This window comes from Dryobates pubescens, chromosome 6 (assembly GCF_014839835.1).
Source record: "Dryobates pubescens isolate bDryPub1 chromosome 6, bDryPub1.pri, whole genome shotgun sequence".
NCBI classification, from domain to species: Eukaryota; Metazoa; Chordata; class Aves; order Piciformes; family Picidae; genus Dryobates; species Dryobates pubescens.
Window position 1 is genome coordinate 20,838,446 of NC_071617.1, and position 12,562 is coordinate 20,851,007.

Genomic DNA, 12,562 nt, shown 5'->3' on the forward strand with positions numbered 1-12,562 from the left:
ACAGAACCTTCTGAAATACACTGTTTGTTTTCATTTGTGATTTTATTTGAAAACCCAAAAAGCTCAGAGTATTGAAGAACATGGCTCAGCTGTGTCATGGTAATTATTTTTAACAACTGAAGTTGAGCAAACCCAAAATGGAAGAAAAAGAAACATTAATAATCTGTTTACCTTAACAATACATGCAGCAGAGAGGGAAAAGAACATGCAAAGTGTGTCCATTATTCATTCAAGTTGAAGCAGGGAAATAAAAATGCACCATTATTTATTTTATTCCCTTTTCCTGCCATAGGACAGAAAATACTTGCTTTAAAGGAATACACTAAATCAGATGGTAGATGTTATTAGGCTGTAAGCAGAGTTGGCTCTACATTGTTAGACTTCCTAAGGCGGACCAAAACATATCTTGATCATTTTTAAACATTTTTGCAGAAGTGCATGAGTAAAAGAAGCAATAACAATTCCATAGCAATACAAAATCTGATCCCAATGCCCCTACAACCTTAGTATTGTATGTCTCATTTAAATTGAAAGAATTTCTAAGGAACACACTTGTTGCTACACTATGTTTTAAAAAGAAGAAGAAATCAGCAGAGCTAGTCGAAGTTAATGTAACACCCACTTCAAAAAGGACTTACATCATTATGTCTGGGATTAGTGCTTCAGTGCACTGAAGCAGTGGGTCTGGCCAATGGATTAAGACAAATAAGGTATCCCCACTCCTAATATCAATTTTTGCTTTTCCTGGTATAAGCTGCAAAAACAAATGCATTCTAATAAAAAGTTTGCACTTTTGCAAGTTCATCCCTCCCTTTGTAATTGAAGTTATTATGCTACTAGAGGTTACACTTCCACACAACAACACAGGGACTGCTACTGTTAGAGGCACACATTCAAAGGAAGCAGATAATGTGAGCATCCCTGACCAAAGTTAGTGTGCTGTACAGTAAAAACAACACATGAATTACTTCTTCCAAGCCTTTGGAAAACCTTGATATCCCTAATATATTTTTTTACTTGAAATCCAAATAAACAAAGTAAGGAGGAGAAACTTTTGACCCTTTAAACCATTTATACTTAATCGGCAATTTCAATGAGCAAGAGAAAATAAATTCATACCATCAGCTACAGTTATGTTTCCTAACAATGCTGTACTTCAAATACAGGCTGCCACAACTTGGCAGTGCCTTGCTGTTCAGAAGGAAATCTGTGCTCACTTTCTGACTCTCCAGCTTCTGGGAATATGAAACAGGATAGCTTTCCTTGCATGCATTATACTTTATCTAGAAACTTAGAGCTGAACATAAATTACATTCAGCCAGATTCAGCAGTGCTCTGAGGGTTACTTGTGATACATTGCACCATGCGTATGCATGAGGAAGAGGAAGGTAGGCTTCCCTTCAGTTCTGCTGATTAGCCCTCCAGGCAAAGCAGAAACTTCTTTACTACCAAAAGTTAAAATGAACTTGGGAAGGCTGATGTGCAAAGCCTCAAAATGACTTCTGCTTAGGCCTCCTATTCTGTTTCCCATCAGTGACCTGCTGCAAGAGGAAAGCTACAGGGAATGCCAAAAAGCAAAGCACAATGATGGGAAAGCATCTGGATGGAAGGAAACAGATCTCTCTCTAGCACACTGACATATTGTCTCAGTCCAAGTCTTTCTCTGTGAACCTGTGGAAACACCTCTGGTCACCATGTCACCTACCCCATCCTGCCCAAAGCAATCCTCTCACACAATCCCAAACAGTGAGAAATGAGACATGGCTAGCATTAAGTTCACAGTGCTCCCATTCCTGAGGGAGGCATATGTTTCCTAAGTACTGTCAGTCACTTAAAACACAGAGCTGGGACAAGCCTGAGGAAAACATCCACAGCTGTGAAAACACAGGTTTGCCAAAGAGCTTTCTAACTATCACAGCTGCTTAAACTTATTTCCTCTTCCTGTCCTTGCCTTCAAAATCCAGAGGTTTGATACTGTCACTTTGCATTGGCTGCCACCTTGTGGCATGTGCTATCAAATATAACAAGAGCTGTCCCTTGCACCTCAGCCCTCCAGTGACATGCCCTGGAGTACTTGTAACTTTTCTGCAGCTAATATCTGAGCCTCTCTGCACATGCCCACACATTCCCAGTCCTAATGCTGCATGAAGCTCGGGACTAAGGAACAAACTGGGAAGTGTGACAGGACATCACAACTTCTAAATGTTGTTAAAAGCTCTGCAAAAAAGCAATCAGGAAGCCCATGAAAATTAAATCCTTTGGACTAGGGTTCCTGAAATTTTCAGAATTCTTTCACAGTTCTTTTCAAAGATAGTAGGCTTGTCCCAAAGATAGCAGGCTTGTCTCCTTGTCCCAAAAGGGGCAGCATTGGCAAATCTTTTTGAAAATCAAAGACTAATTTAATTAAAGCAATTTCATACATATGACTACAGAACATAGAATCAGAGAATTATTTTGGTTGCAAAAGTCCTCTAATATCATGTCCAACCATCAATTAAACACCACCATGGCCATTAAATGATGTCCCTATGTGCCATGTCCACATGTTTCTTGAACAGTGACTACACCACGTCCCTGGGCAACCTACTCCAACGCCTGATGACATTTTCTGTGAAGAAATTTTTCCTAATATCCAATCTTAAACTCAGCCATATCACAGAATGAGAAGAAAGCACGCATCTCTCTCTCATAGAGTGAAAGAAAAAGGAAGAACTAACACATTTGTTTTAAACTGTACTCCTGAATTCTTTACCTCACAGTTATCAGTGTAAAATGATGAAATTATAGCAGCTGCTGCTACATATGTAATATTCTAGTAAAAGCCCCACTTTTCCTGAGCATTATTTCTGAGCAAGCAAAAAGGAGATGGGAAAAGATTCTAATGCACACTGGCTACCAGGAAGCTCCAGTGCCGCTCGTGGCTCATGAGTGCAACATGGTTTTGCCTTGGTAATGGCTGCAAAGGGGAGCAGTGCCATGTGTGCAAGCAACAGCAATACCTGGATGACAGGGATGCAGAAAGAGATATAGGCACAGGCAGACAGAAGAGCACTCACCTTGGTCTGCAGCTGAGGGGATGTCCACTGGCAGCTCACAGTTTCTGCTCCTTCCCTCTGAAGCATGCACTGCAAGGCAGCGCCCACTGCACCATGGACTCCCACTAGCAGCACCCTTTTCCCACCTGTGCAACACAAAGAAAGTCATTCAGCCACCCTCAGCTGCAAAGGCACTAGCACCAGGCTCTGCTGGGCTGCAGAGATGGAGTTCCTATGTGCGGGCCTCCCTTTACCAGGCCACCTGCTATCAAAGCCCTCCACAAGAGCCAGCAAAGTATCTGGCAACAGGATGGCATCATGTGCCTGCACCACCTCAGCAGCTGTGGCATTACAGGCAACTCTTTCAGAGGCATAAATAACACAAACCACAAGTTTTAAGTTGTTTACTGCTGCCTCTTTAATTGTAGTAAGCAAATACTGCTCTGTTGGTTTTCTGGTATTTTATTTGCACAAATCTTTTCGTTCACATTTGTTTCCAAGTACATTTGTCCTGTTTACAGCTCTGTTACAGAAATCATTATCTCAACAATACGAATCACTGTAAGAGAGACTAATTCTGAAGTGCTGTCTTAAACAGTATCTTCACCGGCTGTAAAGCCATTTATTTAAAACTGCCACTTAAAAGTTAGCATTTACACAATACAACACAAAACAAACTATTCACATCAATCAAAACTGTCAAGTGAAATCCCTAAGCGTTGTTTATATTTCTGGTTTTGAAGACTCAGATGTCTTGGGGAGCTTCAGTGAGATTAAATCTATTGATAGCAAGTAATCCCTCCCTAATCTCCAAAATCTGTAGGTCCGAGACTCATTTCTGCACAAAGTACATTCAGATCTCACTGAAGCTCCTCATTAACAGGAGACGACTATATATTTATGTCAGATGGGAAAGCCACAAACCAGAAAACACAGCAAGGTGAGATTATATTTGTCCTTCACTCAGTACTAAAGCTAAGAAAATTAGCTAGGCTAAAATTAATGTAATAATTATGACAGAAGATCTCACCTAAACCTTCCAGAAGCTTCATCACAGCACTTGCTGCAGGAGGAACTAGACAGTCAGAGTCATCGCCACGTACCAAGCGTCCTAGGTTTACATCAGATAACCTGCAGTGGAAAGATATGGCAATTTTTTTTTAAGGAGTTTGTTTAGCACAAAACCTCAGTTAATGCATGGCTAATAGCTAATCCCAAGAGCAAACATGTCTCATGAAAGTAAATCCTTTGACAGTCACGGACTACGGCTAATTTGCATCATCATCCCACATCCCAGTTAGACAAACTGAGCCTCAGAAGCCAGGAACGGGATCTGTGAGTTAGCACAAGTAACATGATCCCACAGGCTGCTCTTCACTCATTGTAGTGGGCTACCCACAGCTCACTGGCTAACACCTCAGTGACTGCACTGGAACCAGACCAGCACTGCCAGAAGCAAGCTGAGCCTTAGGCAATACAGCCTTTTGGGTTCATGGTGAATTGCTGGGTAGAATTCAGGTGTTTCCACACTGCTCTGCATTCTTGCTCATGTAGAAGGACACTCTGAATTTTCCATTCTCTGGCAATCTCTGGTACTCCAGATAATGGAAAGGTAACTAATTGGCATGGCTTGCAGTTGTGTGGGGTTTTTTCCCTGCCTTGAAAAACTGGAGAGTGGGAGGAAAATAAATAAATAAAAGAATAAATACAATGTGTAGCAGTCTGCAGCTGAGAGGAAGAAGGCTGCAAAAGCAGCAAAGTGGTAACCCAAACACCTCAATTTTGTCAGTGACCTCTCCAGAGAGTAGTGCAGCTCAAGGCTGATTGGAAAGATGCACCAACAGGTCCAAATCATTATAGCCTACTCTCTCTCTGCAAGAGAGTGCTGTGAGGAAGCTAACACCTTCTTTGCAACTTTCCCATAAATCATTTTTGTGAAAATTTTGGGATTTGTGTTCAGTATTTTGTCACCAACAATTGTATTACTGAAGGACTGGATTACCTTAAGCATTATCAGCAAATCAGAAGGTTCATTTTTTATTCCTTCAAAAAGACCATATCCTTAATATATAGCATATATAAATTAAAAAGATAAGGATCAAAATGTCTTCAGCAAAAGATTTCTCATTGATTTAGTAGTGCCATTTGTTACTGCTCAATGGCACAGCTAGGCACAGTGCCTGAGGAATACAGGAATGAAAACCATAATTTGATTTTACAGAGCCATCAGCCTTGCTATTTCTCACTGCTTCACTTACCCATCCACATCCTTCTCAGGTTTCACAGCATTGAGTACCTTGCTACTGTATAAGCTTTCTGGGAGGTCAAGGGCAAGGCCCTGCACACTAGGATCCTCATTCAATCTCAAAATTTCACCAATAACCTAGGAAGTTAAAAGCATTCAAGATCAGAACAGGCAGGGGAAAAAAAGGATCTGATTAGGAGATAAAAATCTCTCTTTTAAAATTACATTATGGTCACCTTTGCTTCCTTCACATATTACTGCAACTTCTAAGTGAAAAATCTAATCACCCATTTTCCCTGTTTTACATTTCCATGGCTTACCAAATTAAGCCACTCTGACTCCATTCTAAACATTGTGCTCAGCCAACACACTGTGTGGTGTTATGGGGTTTTTTTTGAACTAAGGCAATTCCAAGCCCAATTTGAGTTAATGTGAATCAGTTCCAAGTAATAAGGAATGTCAGCAATAAATACAAGTTTGTTATGAAAGTGAAAAAGGAAGAGTCCTACAGGTAATGCCATTACCTCATCCTTGCTGCTGCCTTCAGGGAGACGGATATGAATAACACGTAGACCAACCTGACAAGAGAAAATATTTATAATTACCAAAGGCAAGTAGCTCACAATGAGCAAGAAGAGTATCAGCTGAAGCTTACCTCTTTGGCAAAGTTCTTGTTTGTTTCTTGAATCAAATTGTCATTATGTGCCTTGGGGAACAAAACAAAAGCTTGGTTTTAAAACAATACATTTACATTGAAAAAAGTGAGTGCACCGATACACAGGTCTAAGCAAGAAACATGAGGACACCTAGGTCTATTAGTATTCAAACAAATAAAAAACAAATCTAGAATTCTAAGAAAGAAGGCCATCCAGTATTCTAACAACAATACTAAGAATTCAATATCCAGAACTAGAAACTTTTAACCAACAGATCAGTGAGGATTCGACCCTCAAAAATGTTAGTGGCTTCATAATAAAATGACTAAAGCATTTCTTCCAGCTATGTTATCGTATATAAAACCTGCCTTCCAACCCAGACAAGAAGACTGACATAAATAATTTTAAAAGGATTTGTTACAATTCCATGAACACATTCTGCATAGCTTTTTTTCCAAAAGATGCAGTGCCAATGACTTCCTGTCAGAGTTGAACCACTCACTTTATGGTTAGATGCCAGTGCTGGCTTTCACCATGACTTTGACCATCACTAGCATCATCCAAAATTATTCTGACTCAAGTCTATAACAATTTACCAAGGCACTAATCTCAAATGGTTCAAGACTGCTGTCAATGAAAAAAAGAGAATTTAAAAGGTCAGGCTTCATAGAGTGAGCCAGCTCCTGAGAGGGGAAGAGGGTTTGCCCTTCATCCCCTGGCTCCCTCCTCCAGCCCAGCACTGCTTGTAATTCCTGGTGCCAAACTACCAGACTCCCAGTCTCCAAATCTGGCTGCTGGGGTGTCCTGGAAGAGGCATTAACAAACCACCTAAACCTATTTGGCCACTGCGTTCTCTCTCCTCCCTCCCAGTTGCAGGGTCGAAGGTTGATGTTGCAGGGTCGAAGGTTGATGCTGCAAGGTCGAAGGTTGATGCTGAAGAGCCAACAGGCAGGCACCATTGAGGCTGCCTGGGGGTGCTGTAAGCTGAACCCCATGCCTCTACATTTCAGATAGCCTCTGACAGGTGCAGTTGCCTATTTCAGAATGTGTGGGCACTTTGCCTGCCACACAGGATTTTGGACTGACTGGCCGCATTTGAATAGGTAATCTGCCATTGGAAGAGGAATTAACAAACCAGCTAAACCTGCTTGGCCACTGCCCTCTCTCTCTCCATTGCAGGGTCCAAGGTTGAGGTCAAGGAGCCAATAGGTAGGCACTGTTGAGGCTGCCTGGGGGTCTGTAAACTGAACCCCATGGCTCACATTTCAGATAGCCTCTGACACACGCAGTTTCCTACTCAAGAATGTGTATGCAGTTTGCCTGCCATACAGCATTTTCACAGAATGCATCCGGTTGGAAGAGACCTCAGAGATCATCCAGTTCAACCATCCACACAGCACTGAAAGGTCAATACTAAACCATGTCCCTAAGCTCCAGGTCCACATGCCACTTGAACACTCCCAGGGATGGTGATACCAGCACTGCCACAGGGAGACCATTCCAAGGTTTGAGAACCTTCTCTGTGATGAAATATTTCCTAACATCCAGCCTAAACCTCCCCTGGTGCAGACTGAAGCCAGTTCATCTAGCCCTGTTGCTTGCCATCAAGGAGATAAGGGTAGCCTCTCTTCTTCATAAATCCCCAGCTTTTTCATAAATCCCCTTTAAGTACTTGAAAGGCTGCAATAAAAGTCCCAACACAGCCTTGTCCATTTCTGTCATTCCCTTACAACATCTCCAACAACATTTGCCTTCACCTAGAATTTTAAACTGCACATCCAGAAGCACCAAAAGAGACAAAGTGCCATGTCTTAAGAAAGCAGTTTTTAACCAAATCCCAGCTGTAGTGGGACTTGAACTGATTGTCTAGACTTGAATCTGCCATTGGGCAGTTCAGTTTTCAAAAAGGGAATTTATAGGGGATGATTTCAAAGCTCACACCCTGTTCGTTACAAGCACCTGTATTGTGCTCCTGTCTTCAGGGTGATTAGCTTCTTTTGTTCTAGCGGCAGCGCGCTCTCTTCTACTTTGGGATTTACCTTTTGGATGATCCCTGCCTCTTGGATTACAAACCACACGTCCCGGGTATTGCTTCACCCAGCCTAGCGGTTCGTGAGTAACTTAAGCTTATTTACCTCATTGCTTCTAAAGATTTACAGCCTGTTTACCTGTTGCTCAACTCCAATGCGAAGCCGAGGGGTCCATCTAGCGACCCGAGTCGGCATAACAGTTTGTTCTCCCGTTATAAGAGTTTCCAGTTTGTTCCTCCGTATTCCAAGTTTCTGAATTTCCTAGAGTGTTATTCTACTGTTTATTAACATCCTTTCGTGTGTAATCAACCTGCCATCGACCGGGAATATGAACCTGATCAAATTAGCTCGGAAAAATAATTTGCTTGAATAAGATACTTTCTGCACATCATGTGCTTCTGACCAGCAAAGGGGACCTCTCACAGCCAGCAGGCACACCGTCATCCTTTACCTGAATAATGGCAAGTGTTGGCTCAAGACGAGGGTTTTCTCTCTTAAGAGAGGCCAAGGATTTCTTTGCATTCTCAGTGATGTTGCTGCAACACAGTAACAACAGGCAAATCTTTAGCAAAATAAATATTCCTAACATCAGTCAGCAGAAATCTATGTTAGAAATATGGACTAAGTGCTTAAGTGCATATGCTTTTAATCATCAAAATTACTTATGGATGTAAATTGCGAAGGCAGGCATTCAGCAAGCCAGGACAAAAAACCTTAAGAGACCAGAATACCTTTGTTTTGCAGTGATGTGCATTGCTCTAACATGCCCAGAACTTTGTAGCTAGCCAGCATTATTTCATGAGAAAGCATGGCCAGCCCCACCATACCACAGCAGGGAACCACCATCCAGAGCCCTCAGCTTAGGTAGGTCCTTCGTTTCCAGGAGGTGACAGAAGCAGAGACTAGGCTACCACTAGGCTAGGCTACACCTAGGGCTGCTACAGCTAAACATGGGTTTCAGCAGCTCTAGGAGCAGCAAACTTGCCACTTTCATGGCTGCTATTCAAAACCGCAGGGAGTAGGGAGACAGAGGAGGTCTGTCTCCTGCACTGTTTCTTCGAAAAACTGGCAGCAGCCAGGCACTGGTAATGCTTTCTGGAAAAATATATCTCCGTAAGTGGCTGCCAGGTCTCCTCTGCTCTCTACTGTACATGCATATGACCCTCACTCCAGCCCTTAGGGTGGTTTCTTGCTACATCATGCCCTCGCCTTTACAAAAGCCAATTTGGGTCAGCACTGTGGTAGGCAAACTGTCCCAGCCAACTCTGAAAGGTCCAGGAGTGGGGCATGATCACGGAATCACAGAAACATTCAGGTTGGAAAAGACCCTCAGGATCACCAAGTCCAATTGGTAACCCTACTCTACAAAGTTCACCCCTAAACCACATCCCCAAACAACCTTTAAACATATCCAGGGTTGGTGACTCAACCACCTCCCTGGGCAGCACATTCCAATCTTCAGTGAAATTTTTTTCAGAATGTCCAGTCTAAACCTACCCAGTCATAGTCTGAGGCCATTCCCTCTTGTTCTATTACTGCTCACCTGTGAGAAGAGAGCAGCACCAGACTCTCCACAATGCCCTTTCAGGTAGTTGTACAGCAATGAGGACTCCTCTCAGTCTCCTCTTTTCCAAACTAAACAGCTCCAGCTCCTTCAGTTGCTCCTCGTAAGATTTATTCTCCAGGCCCTTCACCAGCTTCCTCGCCCTTCTCGGCACTCACTCCAGCACCTCCACATCTCTCCCGTACTGAGATGCCCAAAACCGTACACAATACTCAAGGTGTGGCTTCACCAGAGCTGAGTACAAGGGGACAATCACCTCCTTACTCCTACTGGACACAGCATTTCTAATACAAGACAGGATGCCATTGGCTTTCTTGGCCACCTGGGCACACTGCTTGCTCATATTCAGTTGCCCGTCAATTAGACCCCCCAGGTCCCTTTCTGCCAGACAGCTTTCCAGCCACACTTCCCCAAGCCTTGTAGCATTGCTTGGGGTTGTTGTGACCCAAGTGCAGGACCTGGCACTTGACCTTGTTGAATCAGAATCACAGAATCAACCAGGTTGGAAAAAAACCTCAGAGATCATCAAGTTCAACCTATTACCTAATATCTAACACCACCTAACAACTAAACCATGGTTCCAAGTGCCACAAGGTCTTTTCCAACCTGGTTAATTTTGTATTCTGTATTTTTTTTAACACCTCCAGGGACAGTGACACCACCACCTCCCCGGGCAGCCCATTCCACTGGCCAATTACTCTTTCTGTGCGTGGTCTCAATAGTTTCACTGACCCTCTGTCAATCTTCACTGAATTATTTAGGCAGGAAGTTTTACCTCCCAGATACAAAGCAAAGTTTTGCTGATGTGGAGAATCTTGTCACTAAAAGTTGTGGTCATTTAACAGAAATTACTCTGAAAGGGAGGAAAGGACTTTCTTTGAGCTACTGTTGTTTTCTACAGCAACTTTAGGGATGTTCTGAGCCATATCTTTGTTTACCTTTGCAACTTTAGAACTTGCTTGTATCCTTGCCATTGTGCTCTAAGTCCAACTGTGCACCTTCTGCGGTCAGCCTTATTCCTACTTTTGTCCCATATTAGAAGATAGTTTAGTTACTTGAATGCCATGCCTACATCATAGGAAACGCACTCATAACCCAAGCAGCAACAAGGTAGACTGAGCCTCACAAAACCGAGTTCTTTATGAGGAGAAATATACAGTTTCTGCACAAGCCAGGGGTCAAAGCACTGTGCTAAAACTTGTGCCCATCACTCTGTAAACAGGCAACATGCAGCACACTGTGCAACTATCTGCTAGGAGTCCTTCACCCTACTCTTTCACATGCCACTGTGAAAAAACCCTGAGAGCTGCAGTGCAGGCCTCTGTGTAACCACATGCCCGAAGGTATGTGAGGATGCTGAGAAGCAAGTGCCAGTCATTATCTGGAAATTTGTGTTTCTTCTCCAGAGTCCTCCTTCATTTGTTGCTTAGCAAATACCGCTATCCATTTGCTAAGTTGGACATTGGTAACTCCTAGCATCTTCTTCATTTTCCCTGCTGCTGGGCTGCAAAAAATGCAATGCTGTCCTCACTTCCCGCATGGCTGCCAACTACATCTGTGTTTCACTTCTAACACAGTGAACTGGAGAAGAATCTTTACTTGGTAAGTGCTGAGGCTCAGCTGGCAGTAAGCCACAGCCTCTTCTAGCCTAGGACTTGCTAATGGTCTAAGAGCCTTCTCAAAACTTTGGTTGCTACTTTTATCCTGCTCCAGTATCACACTATATTTCAGAGCACTTTTCCTTACTTGCTGAGGCAGAGTCCTTGCAAAACAGATTCTGGGAAGTTTCTGTCACTCTGCAGGACAGACAGCGTGCTTGCTTACAGAGACAGAGGCCTTAGCACCCTCCTTCTGAATCACAAACGTTTGCCTCGATGCCCTTTTGCTTTCAAGAGTTTGAATACAGTGTGTCCGTGTCTTTACAATATGCTAGCATAATGCAAATTAGAAACTTCAGCTAACCAAACAGTACCAGGCTTATGCAGTGCAACCTACTGTGTCATCTGCAAAACCACAAGCCAAAGCTGAAGCTCATCCCATTAATGTTAGCCCATCGATCCAAGCTATCCCTCCGTAGAACCTCCCTACCCTTGTGCAGATCAACACTCTCACCTAACTTGGTGTCATCTGCAAACTCACTAATGACATACTCTAGGTCTTCATCAGTAAAGATGTTAAACAGAAGTGGTCCAAACACTGAGCCCTGAGGAGCATCACTTGTGACCAGCCGCCAGCTGGATTTAACTCCACTGACCACTACTCTTTGGCGGCTGTTCGCCCAGGCAGTCCTTTACCCAGCAGTGTGTGCTCATTCCGGCGGCTGCGGAGGCGCACATTTTACCACCAGGTCCCCTTCCTAGTGGGGCATCACATACCCCCAAAATCAATGAACCCAAAACCCAACCCGATGCACTGAGGAAACATCCTCCCCTCAAACCCCCTCGCACCTCCCCATCCCTCGCGTTTGCATCAGCCACCGCCACCGCCTCCCTACGTGCGCCTCTTACCGCGCTGCTGCCGCCGCCGCGCCGCCGCTCAGCGTCCGCCGCCCGCAAAGGCCGCGGCTCGGCGGCAGCGCGGCTCGGAGCGCAGGAGCCAGGCAGTGCCGCACCACCGCTGTTCTCATCCTTCCAGCCGGGATCCAACTGCAGCAGTGCCGGGGAGCGGAGCGAAGGACAGGGTAGAGGACGGCGAGGGAGGTGCTCCGAGCACGGCACTTCCTCCCCCGCGCTCAGCCACTCGCACACGAGAAACAAAACAGGAAATCCCTCCCAAACGACACCTACAAGTGATAGAAAGCACCGCCTCCCTCCTCCCGCTTAACAAAACGGAATGTCATTTTCCTTCCCGCCGCCCCGACCCCAATGAATGGAACCAAAAGCTTTTGATACTCAACATTTATTAAAAAGAGTATGAAATGGTCCCTGGGAGAAGTTACACGCTAGTACAAGTCCCTTTTCTTTTTTTCTTTTTCTTTTTTTTTTTTTTTTCTGTTTGGCTTTATTTTTTCCCCTCCCTCCCAACTTCACTGC

The 12,562-nt window shown here is 43.9% G+C and overlaps 1 protein-coding gene across 1 annotated transcript in view; it reads right to left on the bottom strand.

Moving 5' to 3' along the window:
* The window catches only part of MTHFD1L (methylenetetrahydrofolate dehydrogenase (NADP+ dependent) 1 like), a 153,729-nt gene extending 141,555 nt beyond the window's left edge, over nt 1-12,174 (bottom strand). Inside the window, exons 1-7 of the mRNA XM_054162707.1 lie at nt 12,038-12,174; nt 8,418-8,502; nt 5,936-5,986; nt 5,805-5,858; nt 5,294-5,418; nt 4,066-4,166; nt 3,057-3,181 (exon numbers count right to left, since the gene is read on the bottom strand). Of these exons, the coding sequence (XP_054018682.1) occupies nt 3,057-3,181; nt 4,066-4,166; nt 5,294-5,418; nt 5,805-5,858; nt 5,936-5,986; nt 8,418-8,502; nt 12,038-12,156 (660 nt within the window). The 5' untranslated portion in view covers nt 12,157-12,174. The remainder of the gene's footprint in view (nt 1-3,056; nt 3,182-4,065; nt 4,167-5,293; nt 5,419-5,804; nt 5,859-5,935; nt 5,987-8,417; nt 8,503-12,037) is intronic.
* Nucleotides 12,175-12,562: the final 388 nt, after the last annotated feature.